Source organism: Heloderma suspectum, chromosome 7 (genome assembly GCF_057233095.1).
Source record: "Heloderma suspectum isolate Gila_16-S chromosome 7, 16-S_ref, whole genome shotgun sequence".
Classification (NCBI taxonomy): Eukaryota; Metazoa; Chordata; class Lepidosauria; order Squamata; family Helodermatidae; genus Heloderma; species Heloderma suspectum.
In genome coordinates, this window is record NC_139464.1 from 5,437,466 (window position 1) to 5,462,941 (window position 25,476).

General features: G+C 48.2%; 3 protein-coding genes across 4 annotated transcripts; all 3 read left to right on the plus strand.

Annotated features, from left to right (window-relative positions):
* The first annotated feature begins 7,072 nt into the window (after positions 1–7,072).
* On the plus strand, positions 7,073–16,650 carry LOC146339291 (neo-calmodulin). Of its 2 annotated transcripts, none has more exons than XM_084808998.1 (3): positions 7,073–7,204; positions 10,128–10,679; positions 16,313–16,650. In XM_084808998.1, exon 2 carries the CDS (start codon positions 10,206–10,208, stop codon positions 10,653–10,655), a length of 450 nt encoding a protein of 149 aa, XP_084665124.1. In that variant the 5' UTR covers positions 7,073–7,204; positions 10,128–10,205; the 3' UTR covers positions 10,656–10,679; positions 16,313–16,650. The 2 variants fall into 2 exon arrangements, with proteins under 2 accessions (XP_084665124.1, XP_084665125.1); XM_084808999.1 differs by having other exon boundaries at positions 7,092–7,204; positions 10,146–10,679.
* Positions 13,538–13,804, plus strand: LOC146339292 (calmodulin, striated muscle-like). The gene has a single exon (XM_084811426.1). The coding sequence runs from the start codon at positions 13,538–13,540 to the stop codon at positions 13,802–13,804; it is 267 nt and encodes an 88-aa protein (XP_084667552.1).
* Positions 16,651–23,661: 7,011 nt separating the features above from the next.
* On the plus strand, positions 23,662–24,807 carry LOC146339293 (neo-calmodulin-like). Its single transcript, XM_084811678.1, has one exon. It carries the CDS (start codon positions 23,721–23,723, stop codon positions 24,168–24,170), a length of 450 nt encoding a protein of 149 aa, XP_084667804.1. The 5' UTR covers positions 23,662–23,720; the 3' UTR covers positions 24,171–24,807.
* The last annotated feature ends 669 nt before the right edge of the window (positions 24,808–25,476 follow it).

Consider the following 25,476-nt stretch of genomic DNA (forward strand, 5'->3'; position numbering starts at 1 on the left):
CGGCCAGGGTCTGCAAATGGCGGCGGCCGTTTTTTTTACTCAGCTGTGATAGGCTACGTAAACATTTACGTAGCCTATCACGGTATTTTTTAAAAATCTGGCCGTGATAGGCTACATAAATCTTTATGTAGCCTATCATGTTTTTTTGTTTTTTTTTACTGGAAATGGTAAAAAAAAGCCGCCGCCACCAGGGAGATTCGCCCAAGGTAAGTCCCGTCCCGGGGGGTGGGGGTGGGGGGGCAGACCGTTTCACCACCGATTTCGGGGGCCCGAATGCGCTGGCATTCAGCCTCCCCAAGATTCGTGGCGAAATTCTCTGACATCCCTAATTCGAAGCTGAAATGCTGTGCAGTTGCGATGGAGTGAAGGGTGAAAGCGGTGCCATGTAGACGGGGCCTCACTCTCTACTTAAACATGCACTTTATAAAGTCAGTCTTGCTCAATCTCTAATTGCTGCCAACCTTTGCCAGTTGCTTAATATTTATATCAGAGTGGACCAGCAGGTTTTTGGGGGCGGGGGGAGGAATAATGTTGCTGTGGATGTCAGCAAACAGGTTCTACCCGTCTCTCTAAATCAGGCTTCCGCGATCTGGTGCCCTCCGCATTCTTTGGACTTACAGTCAGCAAGGCCAATGGTCAGGAATGGTCAGGCTCTAGGATGTACTACATCAGACTGTGAGGGCTCCCAGAACTCTTCCTCCATACAAAACCCTCCCTCCACGTAGCGTGTCAAGGAGAAGGGTTTCACCGAGCCCTCTCCATTGACATGCTAGCATTCAGTGCACAAGGTTTATTTATTTATGGCATGGAGGAGCATTCAGATGTGTGAGCCCTCACCTGTAGCCTGGAGTGGTGAAGTCCAGTTAAAGGTTGACCCCCTCAGTGAGAAGAACTACTAGGCCCAGGTTACTAACAAGAGATTCCAGACAGTGAAAAGGAAGGGCTTCTTCACACAGCGCAGAGTTAAACTATGGAATTTGCTACCACAAGCCATCATGATGGCCACCACTCTGGATGGCTTTGAAAGGGGGCTGGGCAAATTCCTGGAGGAAAAGGCTATCGATGGCCACGAGTCCTCCTGATGGCTGTGTGCTACCTCCAGAACCAGAGGCAGTGAGCCTGTGTACACCAGTTGCTGGGGAACATGGGTGGGAGGAAGCTGGTACGTTCATGTCCTGCTTGTGGGTTCCTGGTTGGCAGCTGGCTGGCCACCGTGTGAACAGAATGCTGGTCTAGAGGGACCCTTGGTCTGATCCAGCAGGGCTCTCCTGCTGTTCTGATGTTCTTAAGAGGCATTGCCTTGCTGGATCAGACCAAGGAGGAGCCAGCCAGATGCCTTTGGCTGCTTACAGGCAAGGCTTCCTCAGCAGCTGGAAGCTCAGGTATACTGCCCTGAACATGGAGGTTCCATTGGCAAAAGCCATTGGTAGATAGATCCTCAAAGGATTGCTCACAACGCAATCCTATACTAGTCTACTCCAAGTGAAAGCCCCAGCAAGTTCAATAGGGCTTACTCCCAGGTAGGTGGATATAGGATTGCTATAGTCTTTTCCCCTTCTGTCTGTCCATCTTTTTTCTTACTGTGGAAAATTTGTTAAGGGTTAAGCTGTTAATCTGTTAAATCCATTAAGCATAGCAGGCTGGGGCATGCTGGGAGCTGAAGGACATTTTTCTGTCTAAACATGCATAAGATTGTGCCCTTAGGGAAAAAAGACGGAATAGCAGTGCAGTGCCTTCTGATAGTTAATGCAAGGACCCCTCCACCCGGGAGCAACCCCAGTAAGTGGGTATAGGATTGCAACCTCAGTCAAGCTTAGGTGAACTAGTCAAAGGCACGTCTTTGCAACAGTCCAATCTAGAGGTTAAGAACATAAGAACACTAGCAAATGGGCCCGGCTTCACATGGGTTGGGAAGAGCCCTTAGTCTGATACAATAAAGCCTTACACACCTGTCAGAGTTGGAGACATTGCGCCTGCCTGCCCCGTCTGAGTCAAGCCACGCCCACTGGCACCCCAGGCGTGACCTCTGCCATGGAGTTACCTGTGCATTGTATTTATATTACTTTTCAGCCAGTGTCAGTTTTGGTTTACTAATTGCTATTTTATGGTGCTGTTTGTATGGTCAAAATTTGCTCACTGCAGTGCTGAATCGTCATGCCACGTTTGGTTGAAATCGATCAAATAGTATTGGAGCTATAAACATTTAATATTTTAACATTTCGATTGGATGCCATTTTGTTTCAAGATGGCGGACGCACTTCGTATGGTCACAGCCTGCTCGCTCACTGCAGTACTGGATCATGATGCCAAGTTCGGCTGAAGTCAATCGAATGGTATTGGAGCAGTAAATCCTGAAACATTTTGATTGGCTGCCACTCAAGCCAACTCACAGAGCTGTCAGAGTTAGACACATTATGCCCACCCCATCTGAGGCAAGCCACGCCCACTGACACCCCTAGGCACAGCCCTTGCCATGGTGCACCCCTAGAGCCCCTTGAGGGAGGGGTCTGAGGGGTCTGCCGCACAGCAGGGGGAGGGGCGGGTGTGTCGCGGCGTCAACCTGTATGAAGTGCGAAGCTCTCTGCGAGCAACTGAAGTGTGCCCCCAGTGGCTGAAAATGTAACTGCAGGCTTCAATCATACAGACATGCTGAAATTAATTAAGATGAACGCATTTTAAAAACAAAATAACCCTGAAACGCACATTCCTCAGGTCCCCTTAATATACATGGCATATTTCAGGTGTCTAGCTTTTACGGTCTCGGAGCTATGGCGATGATGGACAGACAGATGGACAGAGACACATCCTCTTTTATGATTATAGGTCATCATATGGTTGCAACATATGGTTGAAGTCTGCTCGCTGCAGTGCTGAATGATGATGCGAGGTTTGGTTGAAATCGATGAAATGGTATTGAAATGATGCACCTTTAAGAATTTCGATTGGCTGCCATTTTGTTTCGAGATGGCAGACCAAATGGCCATATACCTAAAACCATCCCAGACAGAAGCAGAACAAATCCTAAAAGTTCCATGAAAATCGGACGTACGGTTGTCGAGTCCACCGAGGACGTATCAACAAACACTTCCTTTCATATACACATATAAGAAAGATATGACAAGGTAAGAGCCATGGTGGATCAGACCAAGGGTCCATCTAGTCCAGCACTCTGTCCGCACAGGGTCCAACCAGCTGTTACCAGGGCACATTTACCAGTGGCCAGACTCCCGACATCCAGGAAGGGTTGCATGGCATGTAGCTAAGGAGAATGCAGACTGGCATCTGGATGCACAGCTCTGTCCGCTGGATCAGGGCCAATGTCTTTTAATCTTACATAAGAAGAGGCCATGTAGGCTAGAAACATCCGCTGTGACCGGCATAGGCTCGCTGGGGTCTTGGGCAGAGAAGCGGCTTTGCCATGATCCTTCCAGGTGGAGCAACTGAACCTGCTTTCAAAGCTACACTCCCTCCCCAGCCCCGTACTATTTTAATTTGACTTCAGTGCCCTTGAAAAAGCAGGAGGGCTTAGAACTGGGGTCTCCCATGCTGCTCATGGGCACCGATGGGCCTGAAGACACCACTCTTGGTGTCTTCCAGGCTCCCTGCCCCTCCTGATTTTAATTTTATTTCTTCTTCTTCTTCTTCTGTTGTTGTTGTTTTTTTAATTTTAAACTGGGAAGTTGCTATGCTGCAAAGCAAAGTGCTGCTCTCCCATGCCATTTTATTTGGGTTCAAAGGAGTGTTTTGCTGTTCTGGAGCTCAGATCCCACCTCTGCCTTGTAATTAGGTTCTTGGACAAGTTACTTTTCCTTTAATCTCACCAGTTTGGAGAGGTGTTTTGGAGGAATGGGTGTTTTGTGATTGGCCATGCCCACCATGGCAGTCATTTGAGGAGTGGGCAAGACCCACCCATGGCAGCCATTTTGTGAGAGTGCCCACAACCCTCTCTCAAAATTCCAAACGTGCTCACTGGCCCAACAAGGTTGGGAACCTCTGACTTAGACAGAAAGAGAAACCTGATAGCCAAGGTGACACCAGCTGTGCCCCAGAAAAAGCTAATTGTTGACCTGGAAACATAGTGTAAACGTGCATATCTCTGCTTTGTTGTTGCATATCTATTTTCCCTGCAACAGAAATAAACTACATCTCAGGATGCTGGAAAAGAAAGCTTTTATTTCAAGCCCAATATGTTTTGGCCTATGATTATTTTGAACCCTTCAGGGGCTACAAAAACAAACAATACATTCAGCCAGGCTTTTTGCAGAGAACACCCCCAAAAAACAGAAGGCTTTTTCAACAAACCAAATCACAACAGATATAAAATACACTAAAACATATCTACTCACTCATATTAAAAACATCTACAGAGATCTCTAGATAGACATGTCTCCAAAATTCAGAACTTGACAACTGAGATGATTTCTAAAGGCAGCAGAGTAAGGGCACGATGCTATGCACGTTTAGACAGAAAAAAAGGGCTACAACTCCCAGCATAGCTGGCTGGAGCATGCTGGAAGTTGTAGGCCTTTTTTCTGTCTAAACGTGCATAGCATCGTGCCCTAAACATCCTTCTAACACAAGAACAGGTGTTATCAATTCCTGAGGTCAGAAATCAGGGATCATTGCTAGTTATCCAGCTTCACAGTAAAACTGGAGGGAGTGTCAACAAAGTAAAACAAAAAACAAACCTTAGATTACAAAAGAGGAAAGAAATCTGATTTCTCATTTAGGTCCTGCGGAGCCAACATTTTTAGTTTTAAAATCCACTGGTTTGGATTGGATGCTTTCCAGGTCTGTTTTTTTTCCTTTCACCTTGCATTTTCTGCTTTATGGCAAGAGCCGGTGTACTGAACCAGCTCCGGCAGCCGCTGACATTTCTGCTGGACCCTGCCCCCTGTTTTCTAGAGATTTTACCAGGTGTAGCTCATATTTTCTGCATTTTTCTCCGTAGTAGTCATAGGGGCTAGAAACTTGGGCCCTTTCCTGTTTTGTTTGTTAAAATATTTATGAAACGAAGGTAACAGCTTTTCATTTAGAATATATTGTTAGCAGGGGGGGCACTTTCTGTCTGGTGTATCTCTGAGAACGAAGTTGAGCCTTGTTGTTGAGGAGACCCCCCCCCCCCCGCTTCATATGCGTCGCACATTCCAAATGTGGCAGTTCATGAGCAATGGCTCAAGATGGAGGAAGCTGTGATCTCTGTCAGGGAATTACAAAAGCACCTGGCACCCTTGTGGCGGGCACTGTGAGTCAGGCACCCAGAAAGAATATGTTATACTATCTCCCTGCATGCAGGAATCCTCTTGATGGGCTCCCCGCCAAAGGCGGCTAGATGAACGTACAGGAAGGGAGAAAGAGATCTTAGCTTGCCGGGGGTTTGTTCTTTTCAAACTCCCTTTCTGTGGCGGCTGGTGCTGTGGGGTGCTGACGGCTTTATGAGGAGAACCAAATGGGGAGGCTTTCCTGCTTGTCTCCTCTTTGACGGAGCACAAAGGAAGCTGTCAGCTTCCATCCAGCTAAACCCTCCCTGGGGTTGTACCTAAGGCAGGCAGCATGGCCACGCTGGCTGGGAATGATGGGATTTGTAGTCCAACTATGGAGGACATAGGTTGAGGAAGGCTGATCATCGTGCCTGTCTCGATAATCGTGAGTTGCTGCGTTCTTGACATTCATCGAATCATCTAATGGTAGGGCTGGAAGGGGCCCATAAGACCATCGAGTCCAACCCCTGCTCAATGCGGGGATCCAGGTCAAAGCCTGGCACCAGCAGTTGGCACTGACAGGCCCCTGCCTGGGCCCATGAACTGGCAGGGGCCGCCAGCAGCTATGGAGATGCTGACTGTATATGCCGCCTTGTGCTCCCCGGAGCCTCTCTCCACCAGCACCCAGGGAGATTAAAGCAGCCTTTCCAAAACTTTGGATTTTGTTGGACTACTGCTCCCATCATCCCTGACCAGTGTCATCCAACAGATCTGGAAGGCACCCAGTTGGGGAAAACTGGTTTGAGGACTCCATTTTCTAAAGAGTTCCGTGGTCAAAGAGCAAGCGTGCTGTTCATTAAAAGGGGGAGAGGTAACTAGGAAGATGCAAAGGAAAGCAACACAGCTCCGTAGCACATGATTTCCACACACCCCTCTTCCTCCCCTTTATGACAGTGAGCAAGGGTAACTCCATGGGGAACCCCTCCCAGCTGCATGGAAATTACGGGAATTTAGGATAGGGCCCTTCTATGCTCCTGCATTTCTGATACCTTGACCTACGACTGTTGGACACAGAAGAATCCTTGAAGCAAGCTGGTTTCTTTTTTGAATGGCTACCCAGAGTTGAAAAACACAGCACGCAATCTGGAACAATGGCCTGTTATATAGCTGGAAAGGGTCAGGGCTCCTTCCTCCAGGGAATTACCCAGGGTCGCCAACTTTCGTAACCAGATTCTGCAGCTGTGCCTTTCATAGCAGCTGGATCTGCAGGAATTTCACAGCATGGAAGCAAATCTTATCCCCCCTACACACTTGAAGCTGCTGTTAAGGCCACAGCTGCAAAGGCTGGCTGAAAAGTTGGCCACTCTGTTCAGACTGGTGTGGACTGTTCGCTGTGGAAATGGCCAAAGCCAAAGAAGATCCTATCGACCCCCAACGCCAGTGCAGTGCATACCTCTCAAGCTGGAGGACTTTATTTCAGTCCAAGCTGTGTTGAGGTTGGTAGCAACTACTCAGGTCAAGTTCTCGGTGCGGTGGTCAACCTGGGCTGTACCACTTCAAAGTGCAGGTGGAGGCTGAAATGTCCAAATGTTCCTCTGTACCAAATAAAATCCCTGCATGTAGAAATCTAGAATGTCAAGGGAAAGGGGCTGAGGCAAAGGAAGGGGGACGTGGCCATGTGGAGTACCTCAGAGGGCCAGATTGGGACTACAGGTCTGACGTTCTGCACCTGTGCAATAAACACAACTAAGACTAGACATAAAATATGCTGCAAGGCCTGGGATTGACAAAATCTGCCTCTGTTTCCACGGAGGGCAGGCGCTTAACGGAATACATACTGTTGCAATTTCAGAGCAAGGACTGTTTGCTTTCCTTTTCTGGCTCTTCTGTGGCATTCAGAGCACAGAGGATGACTCACTTCTAAACAGGATGTAACCCTTGCCAATTCTACTTTGCATTCGCTTTTGAGTTTAGCGCTCTGCTTCGTTTTTCCACCATGCCTGGTAAGTAGCCCATGATCGGAATGGTGAATGGTCTGGTTTTGAGGGCACACGTGCACACAAACAAAACCCAGTACAGAGGAGGCTGCATCTGTGAACTTCCCCACCCTGTAGGGTGTGCGACAGGAAATGCCTGGAACAGACGGTACTTGCTATTTGTCAGGGAAAGCACACACTTACAGCAGTTTAGGTGGTTCCCCAAGCATCGTTTTACCATCCTGCTGTAGTCCCAGCTGAGATGGTTAAAAGAGTAGCAAAAGGCCGGGTCTCACCTGCCCTCCCCTTTGGCTTCAGGCTTGCGAGAGAAAAGAGGATTCTAACCCACGTTTATTGAGGGCGAGGAAGGGAAACGTTGGTGGTGGTTTCACTCCAGCTCAGCACAGAGGGGGTCTTGTGTGTTGTGCCGTAAGCTTCTGAAATTAGTGGTTGATCTGGGTCTGAGGGCGGCTGGCCAGTTACACATTGCCAAAAAGTAGGGATGGTGGAGAATTTCTCCATGAATCTCGGGGAGGCTGAATGCCAACGCATTCGGCCCCCTGAAATTGGCGGTGAAATTCTCCGCCCCCCCACCCGCCCCGGGATGGGACTTACCTCCCTCGAATGTCCCTCTCGGCATTTGCATTCCTTATTTGGGCCTGGGTAGTCTATGTAAAGATTTACGTAGACTACGGCGAAAATAAGGGCAACGCAAATAGCGTACGTAGACTACCCGGGCCCAAATAAGGGCCCAAATAAGGAACGCAAATGGCGGTGCCCATGGGCGCCGCCATTTGCGACGCACTTTTTTTTTTCTTCAAAGTCACCCGTGATAGGCTACATAACGATTTACGTAGCCTATCACGGCTGACTTTGGAAATCTAGCCGTGATAGGCTATGTAAATTGTTACATAGCCTATCACGTGTGTGTGTGTGTTTTTCTTTACATTCACTTTTTTATTTCGCGGCCGGGGAGATGGGGCGCTTCTCCCCGGCCTGAATTTCAGCCGGGCAAGGCGGGGCGCCTCCCCCCCCCCGGCCTGAACTTCGGTGGGAGAACCGAAGTGCCTCCCCCTCACCGCGAAGCAAGCTGCGGGACCAGGTAAGTCCCTTTCGTACATCACTACAAAAGAAGAGGAAATGCTCTATCAAACAAATGGACAACAGAGGGGGCCAATCTGCATAATCTTGGCATATGCTACTTTATATTCATAGACGGAAAAATTAGAAAGAATAACTATAATTTAAACAGAGATACACCACAGCTCACCAGAGTGGAGAAAACTGACCAGGTGACCTCCGTGCCTGCTCAGTCTCCTGACCAGGTGCAACTCCAAGGCTCAGCCTGCTCTCCTTCCTTACAGTTCTTTGACTTTAATCCAGATTTGGACTGGGCACCTTTTCAGATAGAGGACAGCTTCAATTAGGGGAGCATCCTCTGCCAGCTCTCCAAAATAGCATAGCATAGCATAGAATAGAATTATGGGGTGGGAAGGGGCCTACAAGGCCATCGAGTCCAACCCCCTGCTCAGTGCAGGAAGCCTGATTCCCAGGCGGTCTCCCATCCAAGTACTAACCAGGGCTGACCCTGCTTAGCTTCTGAGATCTGACAAGATCAGGTGCATCCAGCCCTTCTTGAAGATAGTCTTCTATGAAGTAGAACACCTGGCCGCTCCCTGGGGCCTTGCATTTTGCTCCTCGCATGTGTGCAAATGGCAAGCAGCAATTCAAATCCACTTTTCTCTTTCCTAGGAAGGCCTGTGTCCTTAACAGCTGCGCAACAGGTAGAAATTCAGCAGGTGCAGCATGGACTGCCATTCCGTGCTTGCAAAGACTTCACCTGTTGAGGTTCTGCCTGTTGTGCAGCTGTTAAAGACATGCGGTGTGTGTGTGCGGGAGATTTGGCAGGGGAATAAAGTTAGCAACCGTAACAGAGATAGGGTAGGTAGTGGCAGCAGGAAACAACTGACCTCCAAATTATAAGCACTGGATATTTGGCACTGGCGGCAGCAGAGTGGGGGTAGGGAGCTGCTTGAGGAAGAACAAGGGGCTGTCAGGTCCCCTGAGGTTCAGGGGTTACAGTTTAGGAACCAAGGGCTGATGCTTCATAAACAGTGGGGGCTGGGGGCTCCGATGTCAGTGGGGCGGTGAATCTGCTCGGGGTTTCAGTCAGGAACCAGTCAGAACTCTAAAGGAGCTCCCCAAGGTGTGAAGCAGAGTTCTGACTGGTTCTAACTGAAACCTGGCGCGGATTCACCGCCCCATTGACATCGGAGCCACCAGGCTCCACTGATCTTAAGTCGAGGGGGTAGAGTCTGGTAGGGTGGGGCGCAGCCAGGTGGATGGTTTACCCCTGGCGGGTTACAGGGGGCAGAGCCAGTCTCTGGCCGGCACCTCTGGGGTGGACCCTGACCCACACCCAGCAACGCTAATAGTGAAAGATTTCAAGCCAAGCAGAAAATAGCGTGCCGCTTGATTCTTCTGTCCCCTCACCCAACAATTTTCCTCCTTCCCCTGAAGTCCCTGAGAAGGAGCAGAAGCTAAAATCTTGGAATTTCACCTCAAAAACCTGACGTTACCACCCTGCGTGGCGGGGTAAACGTTGGGCCCCATGGGCCTGGAACTCTGAAGAGAAGTGTTGGGCAAGGCTGACGTCACCAGCAATGAAACAAAAGCACCAGCAACAACCAAAAAACACAGTCATGCAGTGTGATGAAGTTACAAATATGACACAGCTTCACCTGCCATCTCTTTCTGGGGGTGCAGAGATGTCAACAATTGATCATGGCACACCCTCTGCCTCTGGCAACCCTACGAGAGCCCAGACTAAGTGCACTGTTGGCTTTTCCAACAGGTTTCTTCACGGAGGATCCAAATCCAAGCCCTGGGCCATAAAGAGGGTGTGGACTCAGGTGGTTTGCCCCTTCATCTCTTTCTCTTCTCATGCCAGATTTTCCTGTTTCGGCAGAGAGAATGAGCGTGAGCTGTTCTTGAGAGAGAGGCTGTGTGTGGGATCAGAGACAGCAAGATGGCTCAACGGCTGACAGACGAACAGCTTGCAGAGTTTAAAGAGGCCTTCTCGCTCTTTGACAAAGATGGTGATGGAGCTATCACCACTACGGAGCTGGGAACGGTCATGCGGTCGCTCGGCCACAACCCGACAGAGGCTGAGTTACAGACCATGATCAACGAGGTGGATGCCAATGGCAGTGGCACGATTGACTTTCCCGAATTCCTTTCCCTGATGGCCAAACGGACAAAGGATAATGACAGCGAGGAGGAGATCCGGGAGGCCTTCCGCGTCTTCGACAAGGACAGCAACGGTTACATCAGCGCAGCAGAGCTGCGGCACGTCATGACCAACCTTGGCGAGAAGCTGACAGACGAAGAGGTGGATGAGATGATCAAGGAGGCCGATGTGGATGGAGACGGGAAAGTCAACTATGAAGAGTTTGTTCGGATAATGATGGAGAAGTAAAGGCCCTAAAGAAGGGCATCCGAGGTACAGGATTTTGTGCTTATTTATTATTATAATTATACAGTGCCATAAATGTATATGGTGCTCTAGAGCATAAGCAAAAAAGGGGGTGGGGGGAAGTCAGATACCTGCCCCAAGGTGCTTATGGTCTAATATTTGACTGGTGAGAGAATAAAGGGAAGGCAGGGATGGGAGAGGCCGAAGTAATAAAGAGGTGGCTATCACCAGATACAGTTGTATGCCTGTAGCCTTTGTTGTGGTCAGCACTGAAGGCTGGCTGGGTTAAACATCAGGCTTCACAAACGTCCTTTCTTTTAGTATTTGCTTACAGCCTCACTTTGTTCTTTTCTTTTGCTTTTGCTTATCAGCAACCTTTCTCCTTGGGGTGGGGTGGGGCCTGGGGAGAAATATATCACGGGGTGGAGTTCCCTCCCTCTCTGCAACCCTGTGATGCGAGAGGAGCTTTTCCAAGGGTAAGTATAGTGCCAGCCGTCACTGCTCGCTTGCGTGCTTACTTACCTAAATCGGGACGGACACGTGAAGGGGCACAACGCAATTGAGCGGAATAATACCCTCAAAATGTCTGGAGGTCGCAGATCAGTGTGGACAGGAGGAAAAGCGGTGCACTTGTCACTAGTGATGCCACTATCCAATAGGGCTGAGGTGGAGGAGCATTTTCAGCCCAGGGGCTGAATTGGCCCCAGTCCAGGACGTCAGGGGGCCACGTGCCAGCAGGGAGCAGGCAGGGCAATTGCCCAGTATGGGTGGAGCCATTGGTGGCACATGGGCTGCCCCTGGTGCTTTCAAACCAAGGGCCACACGTCCCCTCCACACACAACCACCTTCCTCACCAGTGCTGGCTCCAGGCTTTGTGGGGTCCTTGGGCAAGAGACCCTCCATGGGCCCCGTCCCTGAGTGAGCCTGCCTTCTCACCACCAGTGTCACCAGCTGCTCTCGCTCCCCCTCCTCTTTCTCATCATGCCTCCCACTTGCTCACTTGGCAGGCAGGGAGCCGGGGGGCAAGGAGGCCGCGGCATCTCCTGCTCCTCCTTCTCACCACCATCATTATCTGCCAGAGCGAGAGGCAGGTGAACAAGCAGGTTGCAGTGGTGACGGGGAGGAGGAGGAAGTCTACAGGCTCTTGTAAGTGGGCCCCTGCTGGGGTGCGGGCCCTCAGCAAGTGCCCAACCATGCCTACCCTTGACACCAGTCCTCTCCCTCCCTCCCTCCCTCCCTCCCTCCCACACACACACACACACACACACACACACACATACCCCATTCATACACATAAATACACACACACCCTTCCCAGCCCCACCCTCTCAGCTGAGGTGGGGGGCATTTTTCCTGGTCCAGTGCTGAGAGAGGAGCTCTTTTCCCTCTCCCAGAGCTGGAGCTGGGAAAAGGGCTCAGGTGCATCTGTTGTGTATCTGTTACCTGTCACAGATAAGCCCTTTCCCTGCTTTTGGTGCTGGGGAGGGGAAAGGGCTGGTGCCTGAGAAAGAAGTTTGGTGGGCCAAAGGTTCCCCATGCCTGCAATAGGGGTTGCGGAGATCAACGTTCCACCCAGCGCTCGCAGTAAGGACGTCATTACGAAGGTCCGTCTAGTCCAGCATTCTGTGTTCCAACAGGGGCTGGCCAGGTGCCTCTGAGAAGCTCACAGTGTGACAGAAACAGCTCCTCCCCATTTTTTGCCCTTAGCATCTGGTATTGAGAGGTATACTGTGTCTGAACATGGAGGTTCTATTTGACTATTATGGTTAAGAGCCATAGATAGACCTATCCCCCTCCATTTATTATTATTATTATTATTATTAATCACATTTATATCCTGCCTTTTTTCCTCCTTAAGGAACCCAAGGTGGCATACATAATTCTCCTCCTCTCCATTTTATCCTCACAACAACAACCCTGTGGGGTAGGCTGGGCTGAGAGTCTGTGACTGGCCCGAAGTCACTCAGTGAGCTTATGTGGCCGAGTGGGGACTAGAACTCAGATCTCCCGACTCCCAGTCCAGCACTCTAGCCACTACACCACACTGGCTCTCCATGAATTTGTCCAATCCTTAAAAAAAAGCCATCTTAGAAGTATAGAGTTGGAAGGGTCCTCAAAGGCCATGTAGTCCAACCCCCTTGCTGAAACATGAAATCTACTGCTACAGCACACCTGATAGGTGGCCCTCCACCTTCTGCTTAAAGACCTCTAACAAAGGAGAGTCCACCACTCTCCGAGGCTGTTTCTCAGTGCTGAACAGCACGTAGCGTCGGGAAGTTACACCACCACATCTCGTGGGCAGTGAATTCCATCGGTTTGTTATGCATCTTGTGAAAAAGTATTAATTAAACACTGTGTGAAGGAATAGCAATAGCAACAGGCACGGCTGGGGAAGAATTGTATTTCCACAACAATAAAATAGGGCTTTCCGAGGCTAAGAAGATCAGTCAATCAGATTGACTATATGGTCACAGACTGGTGCTAGGAAAATGGAACGTGCCTGCCTGCAACAGAGTCACCGCATGGAAGGGTAATGCTTGGACTTCGCACAACAAGCAGTGTGTGTTTACTGTGTGACAACAACATTGGCCATGTAGATCGCATAGTGGTGTCTTGATGTCATGAATCTGGATGGGTAATGTGAGGATATGAAATATGCCATCTCCACTTGCCATCTGTTCCTGAGACAGCAGAAATGCTGGAGCCTGATTGTAGCCTACACTGCCCCTCCAACCGGTTCCTTCATCCAGGCCTTAAGCCACAAGGAGGGTGTGGACTGAAGTTGTTTGCCCCTTCATCTCTTCATCACCAGACGCTAGGCGTTCTTGTTTCTGCTGGGATAGTGAGTGTGCCGTATACTTGAGAAGAGAGAGGCTGTGGTGGGCATGGGAGACAGCAACATGGCTCACCGATTCACAGAAGCAGAACTTGGCGTCTTCAAAGAGACCTTCTCGCATTTTGACATAGATGGCGACGGGGTGATCACCAGCACAGAGCTGAGGACGGTCATGCGCTCCCTCGAGCATGTTCTGATTAACCTCAGGGAGACGTTCACTGACGAGAAGGTGGAGGAGATGATGAAGCAGGCCGATGCGGACAGAGATGGGAAAGTCACCTACGAAGAGTTTGTGAAGATGCTGGCAGAGAAATAGAGATTCTTCAGGCGTTCCTTCCTCGGTACAGATTAAGTTTATTATTTATACAGCACTGTCAAGGTACCTGGTGAAAGGACAGAACTCAGCCCCAAGGAGCTTCCAGTTCAGAGTTTGACAATGAGGAGAGCAAAGGGGGAATGGGAGAAGCAAGGGAATATGTGAAAGGGCAGGTGCCCATATCTACAATCTCTTGCAGTTGGGGATAAAGTGGTGGAGTTAAACAAAGGCATTATCAGAAATGTGCTTCCATTTAGTCTTTCTTTCTTTCTTTCTTTCTTTCTTTCTTTCTCTTTCTTTCTTTCTTTCTCCCTCTCCCTCCCTCCCTTCCTTCCTTCACTATTCCTTTTGTTCCCAGTTGCCAAACAACCTTTCTTTTTCATATATGTGGGAGGCATAGACTATAGGTTATAAAAAAGAACAAAAGTGAAGCTTCTGTATTATATGCAGCTCCATCCAATGGATATTATCTTTTCAGAAACCTTTATTATAATAGCAAACCGAAGGCTAGATATGGAGAATGACCAATGTCTATCCATGTCAATTTTGGCTCAGATTACCTATCATTGGCCTTGGGAAAAACTGACTAGGGGCAGACTAAGAAAAGATTAAGACCACAGTCCAGAAGCCCTGAACTATGTGGAGCTCCATGCGTGCCTGAGCTTCTTTGATCTCTTCTACGAGAAGGGGAGTGCTCTGCAGGCCCACAGACATTTGCTGTGTGTGGGGTGCAGATATGGATATATTGGAAGGCATCTCTCCACCCACCCCCAAACATCCAAATGCCAGTAGTCTAATACGTTTAAATCAGAGTTGCTACTGTATTCAATAATATCAATAAAATAAATCATTAACAACATTTTAAAATGTGCCAAGTGCTTGTCAATCATCCCTTGCATTCAGTGGCCAAAACGGTGCAAAGAGGGTTTACTTCTCGCTGGGCAATTGGGTAGAATGCCGCCTGCACATTTTCCCTTACGTCTTTGTAAGTAAAAGAACTAGGAACTTAATTTTTAACGAAAGCTGAACATTCTGGGAAGGGGCTGGAAACATTCCTGAGACGCCCCAAAGGTGCCCCAAAGTCCCCTAGTCCGGCTGCAACCCTGCTGCTGTGTTTGTGCAGAGCAACCCCTGGAACATTTCCCCTCATACAAGGGAATAGGAAGCCCCCACACATGTGGGGCTTTGGTCCCTGTGTCACAATCTTCAGCCTGTTCTGTTGGTCCCACCCTATCAGATGGCACACTGAGGTCCAGCTAGAAGTGACATTAACTGTTCCTTTGTATATAACATGCAGATTTTTAAAAAAGTGAATCATATCAGATTTTTTTCAAAATGCGAATCATATGCATGTGTTGTGGGGTGGGGAGGGTTTGAGAATTACTGGAAGCAGAGCAGGCATGGAGGGGGAATTTAAGCCTTTCCTCCCCTACTGTGGACTTGATGAAAATTGGTTCTCCAAAGTAGCTATTTGCATAGGGAGGACACTTCCCCCCATAAGTGGCAATGAAAAGAAACATTTAAGGCACAATCCTATGCATGTTTAGACCGAAAAAAAGTCCTACAACTCCCAGCATTCCCCAGCCAGCTATGCTTTTTTCTGTTTAAACTAAACTTGCATAGGAGTATGCCCTAAGAAGACGAGCTGTAAGAATAGCTCTGTAGAACAGAACCAGAGTTTTACAGACCAACTTTCCCAAACCCTGGAGCTCTCCAAATGAGTTGGACTACAACACACATATGTATACTTGTTATGTTTGTATGAACATAGTTTTATATATTATGTTACAATATTGTATTTTTAAGGTGAAATTGTGATGGCCTTTGGCTTTAAACAATAAAGATTTGTACTTGTATTTTTAAGGTTTTTAATCTTTGTGAACTGCCCAGAGAGCATTAAAAACACATTTTTAATGCTGTGCTTTTCCTGCATAGTTTAAGTGCTGTTCATACATCATCTCCACTATCTTTACAGCAACCCTGCCGTGTTGTCTGTTGGACCTTAATTCAGGCTCTGCACAGGGGTTGCTTGAACTTCATTGGTTCTGTTAAGAGGGTTCTTTGCAGCTCCCTGGCTGGTAGCTTTAATTCAGGCCTGCAGCAGGGATTCTCCTAACCCAAGGGGAAAAAGTGGTGTGTGTGTGTGTGTGTCTGCCTGCATGTGTGTGGTTCTGGTGGCTGGGCTTTTCTGTGCCTGAAAAACAACCACACAGAGATTGATCTGTAGGCTGAACTGTGTGAGGCTGACCTGAGAGTGGGGCAACACTGCAAGGGGTTTGGGACACAGTTCACGGATCATAGGCTGATGTGTAGGCACCCCTAAACATATTGCTGCCTCAAGTGGGTGTAGGTAGGTGTCTTCGATTTCTTCCAGCTCTGTGATTGGGTGCAAAGCGAAAACCTTGATAGCTCTTTATTTTACAGTGCAAAATAGGAACTGAGTGAACAAATGGTTCTCACTATTTTATAACCTCTCTTGTGTGGTTTTGGGGGGTATTTTTTTTGCAGCATAGCTGAGAATTCGGTTCAACTGAGACTCCACGGCTCACCATCCCCTTATCTGCTGATTGGAATTTGAATGCTTCAAAACTCCCTGTGATTTGCCACAAGCCAAGACCAACTCCCCCCACCCCCATCGCACAAGATTCAGAGATTCCCCCAGTCGAAGAGGCGGAATTGCAACACGAGAACTGGAGGAACTTGTAAAGGAACATTCTCCATGCAGTTCCCAGCAAAACTGGAAACACACCCGGCAGAAATCTCTGCAGCAACCACTTACATTTGTTTTGGATGATGCTGTTTCAGGCCTTAGGGAAAAATAAATTACAATGAATGAATAACTCCTCTTCGGTTGTGGTGCCTTTTGTTTGGGAAGCTGGCAGTCTAGGAGGCATTAGACAGTTCCATCTTTGGACACAATCCACCAGGACATTCTCCCATTCATTTCAACGGGTCTTGCATGGTAGAACTTCCCGGTAGATTGTGCCCTTTGTAAGCTGGTGCAAGAAGACTTGGGATACTTCTCATATGCTGAAGGGACCCATCCAGAATTCAGGAACTACGGCTGTGTTTGCAGAAAAAGTTGAAAGAGGAATGCTATTTCCCTCACTCAGGCCTCGTATCAGCATGCCAGCAGAGCCCCCCGGATACCTGGCTTAGGACCTCCATACCAACTGCACAGGTCTGCAAGCCGCCTTTCTCCACAATTCCCCAGGGTGCCTGTTGTTCCAGGGCATTGTGGGAAATCTAAAATGGCAGGCCCCAGTGCTCTAGTGCATTGTGGGAAATTTAAAATGGCAGCTTGTAGCTGCCCACCCCTGCTGCAAGGTAAGCTTGCAGTCAGCAACATAGGAAGAGGCCTATTAAGGGAGCACTTCACCAAGGTTTAAGGGCACTTTGCCAAGGGCACTTTGCCACTTTATAATAATAAACATGGATCTTGCCGTGCCCCCATCAAGTTCTTATTGGTGTGCCTTGGAAAAGATACATGGATCATCCTTTTGTCGAAACAACAAAGAGTCTTGTGCCACCTGAAAGTGTACTAAAAATTACTATGGCACAAACTTTCGTGGACCAGGAGCCCACTTCATCAGATGCATAGAATGTCATCCTGAGTGGGCAGATACATACACATGGATGTTATTTTTCCAAGAATCGACCAGTATGTGATTTTCATATATGGATTAGTTCCATCTTAGTACAGTTTTCCATGAAAGCTGATAACCTCCTTTTGAGATTTTCTTACTCCATAAAGTAGAAATAATAGTCTGCTTCTTGCTTTTGGTGCAGGTGTCACAGGTTCAAATCTAGGGGAAGGGCATGCAGATGAAGAAACAAAGGTGGTCCATCAAAAAGTGGTGATGGGGATGAGTGGGTGTACTATAATGCAGCTGGAGAATGAAGGTCCCAGGTTCAAACCCATGATATCTCCAGGAATTGGAGTATTAGTTGGAATGTGATTCTCTGCTTCAATAATAATAATAATAGTAATAATAATGGTAGTAATAATAATAGTAATAATAATAATAGAATCATAGCAGTTAGAGTTGGACCTTGGAGGTCCATCTAGTCCACCGCCTGTTCTTCCATTTTGTTGAACGAGGTGGGGAGTTTTGTGTTTGTTTGGGGTTTCTGCGGCTTTGGCCACCTTGTTCTGAGGCTCTTGGGTAGCAATGATCCTTGCGTGAGATCATGACATGGAGAGCCACTGCCGGTCAAAGTAAAAAACCAAAAATAGTGGGTTGGATTGACCCATGGCCTGACTCAGTATGAAACAGCTTTGTATGTTCATATGATAGTGCCACATCAATAGTACAAAGCCATAAACACAGAGGAATTTCACTCGACCTGTTAATGCTTTTTAACCATCACATTAAGTGTTGCTGCTCTTCATAATTCCATGCTAGTGCTGTACCTTCACACCCAGTATTTCAATTGTCCGTATGTCTTATGGTGTTCACATCACAGGGGTGGTTGTTGTATTCCCCTGTTCCCGTCTGTGTCTGTCCCGGGAAGCTCAGTAGACTCGGTCAGCAGTGGAGAGACTTCAGGCTTGCAGGATCTCCTCTTTCCAGAGGCCAGGTTTTTGGACTTTGCTGTTTCTTCCCCATCCCCTGCTTGTGGTACCACCTCATCTGAGGAAGAGTTCTGGAGAACTTGAAAACTTGCCATTTTTAATGAAATTTTGGTTGGTCTAATCAAGATATTGCCCAGTCATAGATTTTGAATCCCCCCCTGCCCCCTGAGGGTTAGCCGTGTTAGTCTTTTGTAGCAAAAACAATAAAAAGTCTAGTGGCACATTGAGGACTAGTAGATTTAGGATGGCAAAAGCTTTTGTGGGCGACAGTCTACTTCATCAGATACACCCTACTCTGCTTTTTACATGAAGGCCAAGTTCCAACAGGAGCCAGGTGCAAAATAGTGGTTCCGGGGACCTCCCCTTGTAAAATTATAGAACAGGGTGCTTCCGAGGGCATGTTCAGCCCAGGAACTTGTTTTAAAGATCAGAACTGAGCCCCCAAGTCTCATTGGCTCAATGGGATCGTTTTTCCTATTGCAGCCGGGGAGAGGGTGGTTTGCAGATAAAACTGCCCTTCTGTGCTCGCTGTGGTCCCAATTACTGCCCCCATGTTTGCTTTCAAATGAACAAAAATACAGATGTGATTGGCAGCAACGTATTTTGTGTGACTTGTATTTAGGTCCTTACTCTTTGGTTCTGGCTACGGGCTTGTCCCATGGCTCTGAATTCCCAATTCCTGCCTCACCTCTGACAGCTGCTCATGGCCCAGCTTTGACCCCATCCTGCCAGGTGCCATTTTTTTTGTGGCTCCATTACACGGCTCCTCCAGTGATTTTCCCGCCATTTTCCCCCAGCCTATCCCATGTTATCCCCAAATGGAAAAAATGCAGTATTCTTTCACCCTGCGCAACAGGAGCGCCATGACCTGCCCGCTGTGTGTGCGCAGCTGTGGGCAGTTGTTTTGGTTTGTTGGGGGTGCGGTCATGCTGATGACAGCAGTGATGTCGGGGTAGTGGGCATGTTGGTATACTGACCTGCCGCCATGCCGTGACTAAATGCAGTGCTCCGACTTTTGCTCCCAGCTTCAGCTGCTTCCTCCTCGACACAGAATGGCCGGCATGCTGGCATTCCAGCAGTTCGCTAGGAAGCCGTTGCCTGCGGGGGCAGGATTTGGGCAGTTTGGTGAAGGTTGCTGTCCACCCACATCACAACCAAACCACCATAATCCGCAAGGGGAGGGAAAGGGGCAGGAACCAGGGAGGAAATTCCGTGAGGCCCCCAGTGCGTGTAATGGCTTTTCATGGAGAAGTAGCTGCCCCGTGAAAAGGTAAGGAACCGAATATAATGATATAGAAACAGCTGTGTATAGGAGCCTGATTTAATCCCATGATGAAACCGGATGGAGGAAGCCCCGGTACTGATATGGATTTTTGTCCCCCTGTGATGAACCCCTGAGTCTCAGCGTCTTGAGTTCAGGAGACCAGCAATGCTGACCACCCAGTTCCTCCATGATACATGTGAAAAATGATCCCAGCATTGTTCTTCATGTGCCATGTCCATCCCGCAGCCATCCCCCGTTGTGACTCAGAACTCTTCATAAGGCTTTGGGTTTCTTTGTAAAATGAATGAGGACAAATGATGACAGAGACAAACCACAGAACACATGAAGAGCCCCCCAGAAAGGATGGCAGACAGTGAACAAGGCACAAGGGACACAGAGAGAGCTGTGGAGCAACGTTGAGCATCTCTATAGAAAATACTGGCCCTTTTCTAGACTGCCAGATGGGAGCAGAAGGAGGAAGAGGGGGATGAGCATCAAATAGTTCAGAGAATAGCCAGGCGACTTTGTTAATTTCACTTGTGTATATTTTTAACCTGACCCTTCAAGGAAGGGGGTAGGTAACCCTTCATAAAAGAAAATTATTATTGTTTTTTGCTACCTAACAAGGCAATCCTATTTCCACTTCCTTAGGGGTAAGACCCACTAAAGCCAATGTCGCTTACTTCTGAGTTGGCATGTATAAGATTGCACCTCACCTCACCAAAGCACATCTATTAAAGTCTTTTTACAGATATACTACGGCCTCAGTCCTATGCATGTTTACACAGAAAAAAGTCCTACAATTCCCAGCATGCCCCTGGCTGGGGCATGCTGGGAACTGTAGGGCTTTTTTCTGTCTTAACATGCATGGGATTGCACTCTATGTCTGTTAAGAACAACCCCTTGCTAGACATAGCACTGCTGCTATATAAAACCTAAAAAAAAATAAATTACATTCTGTCTCACCTTTCCTTCAAGGAGCTCAAGGCATTGTGCATGGTTCCCCTCCCCATTTTATCCTGACAACAACCCTGTGAGGTAGATTTGGCTGAGAAATTGTGACTAGCCCAAAGCTGCCCAGTTTAAGCCTGAGTCTCCCATATTGGTCCTGACACTGCCAGCCTTCCCCAACCTGGTGCCCTCCACAGGTGTTGGATTGCAACTCCCATTATTCCCAGCCAGCATGGCTGAGTGGGGATGATGGGAGTTGCAATCCAACACCTCTGGAGGGCACGAGGTTGGGGGAGGCTGCTCTGAGTCTAAGTCTAGCCACTACACCACATTGACCCTTATGAATTATTTATTTATCAGAAACATTTTTACTCTGCTCTTCAGCCAAAAAGGCTCCCAGGGCAGCTTACAGACCAATATATAAGCGATACCATAAAAGCAATCACTAGATAAGATCGATACAATGTCTGCACATCTATACACCAACTCTCCTTTTAATGAATAACTCCTTTGTTCTCTTGGACTAGTATATTGCTTGATGAAACACAAAAGAAAGCATAAGTCAAAGAAAGCAATTCTTCACATAATTCATTTATGGAACTGACTGCTGTTGGAGCTGATCAGTTCATGGGGGCCGGGACTCTTGCTGGCTATTAGCCTTCATGCTCAGTGACTGTTCAGAGGCAGGGGAGCAACTGCAGAAGAAGGGTGCTTCCTTCCAGATTTTATTTTATTTATTTATTAAATTGATTAATCGCCCATCTGGCTGGTCTCCCAGCCACTCTGGGCGATGTACAAAGTATATAATAAAATAGTTTAAAACAATAAAATCCTACAGTAAAAACATGTTATAAAATACCCTAACTCACCCCAAACGCCTGTCTGAACAACCACGTTTTTAATGTGTGGCAGAAGCTCATTAAATGAGGCTTTTACCGCACCATTGCCCTGTCTCATTTGTGGCATTTTACGGGGGGTTCCAGATGTATTTTCCCATTGCCGTGTCCATCTTTTTTCTTACTGCAGAATATCCATTAAGTAAGAAAAGATGGTGCACAACCTTTTGATTGCTAGTGCTAGGAGCCCTCATTCTGGAAGCACCCAAAGGCTGTTTAAGAATGTAAGAACATCAGAAGAGCTGTGCTGGATCAGACCAAGGGTCCATCTAGGCCAGCATTCTGTTCACACAGTGGCCAACCAGATGCTTCTGGGAAGCGCAGAAGCAGCACAAGACTGCAACAACACCCTCCCACCCATGTTCCCCAGAAGCTGGTGCACATAGGCATACTGCCTCTGATACTGGAGGTAGCACATTGCCATCAGGACTAGTAGCCACTGATAGCCTTCTCCTCCAGGAATTTGTCCACCCCCCTTTTAAGCCATCCAAATTTGTGGCCATCACTACATCTTGTGGAAGTGAATTCCACAGTCTAACTCTGCGCTGTGTGAAGAAGTCCTTCCTTTGATCTGTCCTGAATCTCCCACCAATCAGCTTCCTGGGATGACCCCATTGGGTTCTAGTATTATGGGAGAGGGAGAAAAATGTCTGCCTGTCCTCAGGTCTACCTACACATTATGCACACATTTTCATATTTGAGCCCCAACAGTGGTGTTAGTGCTAGGCGTCCTCTGTCTGGAAGCACCCACAGGCTGTTTCTCCATGTCCTGCTTGTGGGTTTCTCTAAGGCACCCAGGGTCACATCTATATGGCACCACTTTGACCCCCCACCCTATTACTACTGCGCAGCAATGCTGCTTCGAGTCAGCATGCCCTGCAACACACTCGCGACGTACTGTGCGCTTCCCTAACAGACTCGCCGTGCCCTTTTTGGGGGCCATTTTACTGAAATACACAGCTGTGCAGTCCCGTGAGTGTGGGGGTGCGACACTTCAGCAGCTGCTTTGTATTTGAGGGGCTCTGCTGTGTCTTTCCATCCCTTTTTAGGTAAAAAGTGGGTGTTTTGTGCTCCTTCATTTCCGCACCATCAGTTTGTCCGTTCCCCAGCCCGAGACTCTCGCGATGGTTCGCACTTACAAGCATGAGTGCTACATGCTTAGCCATCACTCTAAAATGGTGGCTGAAGCGATGTTGGTCTTTCCCCAAGACCACCCCCTCTGGTCCTTGGGTACTGAGTCCACAACTGTTGCGAAGCTGCGAAGCTGCAAAACTGTGTGAAAGTGTGATTAAATAGATGAAAATGCCCCTCTCTGCCCCTGTAACTGCACAGCTGCGAAGGGATGGGGGAGCAAAGGGGTGTCACAGAGTGATGCAGGTACTACGCACGTCTACAACATGCCCACTGCAAAATGCAAAGTCAGTTCAGGGAAGGAACAGATGGCCTGCAACCATGGGAAAACCCGCAACAAACCCCCCAAATTGCAGTAAAACGACTCCTTGGAACTCCGCATTTTCCGGGCGAAAACTGCGGATGGTTGCAAAGTCATGACTGTGTCATCTATCATGAGGGACCTTGACTCACCCCCGCCCCAGAGTAAAGGCCCGGTGTAGATGGGGCCCTGGAAAGACAATCTTCATCCTCTTCTTATGAACAAGATCTTTCCTTAGTGTGCTGAGGGCATATCTACAGATTTCAACCAGTTTGTCAGTATTATTTACCTCTCACCTCTGATGGGATCTCAGGATCTCCAACAGAGAATTCTCGGCACTCTCACCTAGCTCCGGTTCCCCAGGCTCTTTTGATGGAGAGGACAGAGCCATGTCAGTTAAAACTGGTATAAAACTGATGTCAACGTGCAGCGCATTTGCCCCAAGATTCCACAGACTGCTTTCAGCCACCCCTGGAGAGACATGAAATCCAGAATCCAAGTTCACTGCACGTTTTCCCCTTTCAAGCGTTGCCCAAACGGGAATGGCAGGTTATATAACGAAAAGGGTGTGAATGTTCTCATGTCTATCTCCATGAGTCAGTTTGCTGAACAGAAGCGCAGCTTGGGTGTTGCCCAGTCTTTCCCCCAAACCAGATCATTCCTAGGCCACATGCCAAAGGAGACACCCCTTCTTTTTGGCAACTCACAAAAGGCAAAGGAAAGCATTTCTTCATTGCATTGGAGAGCAGCAAGGCTGTGCGTTGTGATCGTAGAACTGTTGAAGCAGAGACCAGATCATGGCCCATCTTCTATCAGAGGAACAGATTGCTGAGTTCAAGGAAGCCTTCTTGCTGTTTGACAAGGACGGCGATGGTGCTATCACCACCAAAGAACTAGGGACTGTCATGAGGTCCCTTGGGCAGAACCCAACAGAAGCCGAGCTACGGGATATGATCGATAAGTTGGATGCTGATGGCAGTGGTACGGTTGACTTCCCAGAATTCCTAACCCTGATGGCAAAGAAAATTCAGAACTCTGATGGTGAGGAGGAGATCCGGCAGGCCTTCCAGGTGTTCGACAAGGATGGGAACGGTTACGTCAGTGCGGCGGAGCTGCGGCACATCATGACCAACCTCGGCGAGAAGTTGACGGATGAAGAAGTGGAGGATATGATCAAGGAAGCTGATGTGGATGGAGATGGGCAGGTGAACTATGAAGAATTCCTGCGGATAATGTCCTCCAAGTGAAGACCACTCCCAGGGGACTTGGTTCTCTATCCTATAGAACCAGCTGATCTCTGGCTTGAGTGTGTGTGCTTTCTTCTTTGCAAGGCATGAATGAGGTGGCTGAATCAAATAAGATTTAGTGGATAATGACTCATGGAGAACTGTAGTTATTACTTTATTTTTATCTGCAGTCCAGAGGGAGCTGCTGTGTGGCAATGGAATCCTACCGTGCCCACAATTCCAGTATTACAATATGATTTGGAGGTGGCCGACTTCACAGCCTAGAGCTGTGTCTGGTTGTTTAGTGCAGGGGTGGGCAGCATTCCTGACCATTGGCCATGCTGGCAGGGGCTTCTGGGAGTTGCAGTCCAAAACATCTGGATATCTACCTTTCTGCCCACCCCTGGTCTAGAGCTCTAGGCAAAGGTAGATTGGGATCAAGCTGGTAGATCTCTGGGTCAATTACATAATATCTGAAGGTTTCTGATGCCCAATCGCTTAACAAACAGCAAGTCAAATAAATTCTGCCATGGCTTCTCTTGGCCTCAGTGCTCATCACCTGTAAAATACTAGTATTATTAATCAGTTGCTTCAGACCAGGTCAGCTGGCCAGTTTCAGAGTTTTGTGTAAGAATCCCCCTGAATAAATGTAATTCAAACATAGATTGGTACTTGTACATGCAAGTCATTCCAGTGTGTGGCTCTTGGATTGCGGGAGGTGACTGACTCCACCCCCTAAACCACCATTTTGCACCTGGCTTTGGCACCTTGGGATTTTAGTAAAGTCGATCCTGCCCACCTCTGATCTACAGCGGGGCAGTTCCATCTTGTCTTCTGTGTCTGGGTCTGGGCTTAGAATGTTTTTCTGGAAAGTGTTCTGGTAAATAGAGAGGGCCACTGTAAGGGGCTGAAGGCTTCATAGAACTCTCCCCCCATTCCATTCAAACCAGACAAAACAACATTGTGGAGTTAAATTCGATTGATTTTTTAAACTCCCTAGGTTGGGAGAGTGGCATGGAATGTTCAGAACTAGCTTTTAAGCCAGTTCCGAACATTCCATCCCACTCTCCCAATATTCTGTCACACTCTAGCATGACCAAGAAACAGAACCCAAGGCAGGACTATGCTGACAGGGGATGGACTGGTTCCCAATGGCTCCCATTCAGTTCTATGGAATGAAATGAGTGAGCTGCAATCCGGGACAGAGCAGAGGTGGGCCCAAATCTGAATCTCGCTCTTGACTTTGGCATCTGCAGCAACAGCAGCAGCAGGGGTGGGAGATTTATTTGTCACCCCACTCCACCCCACCGCCCCACAGATGCTCCTG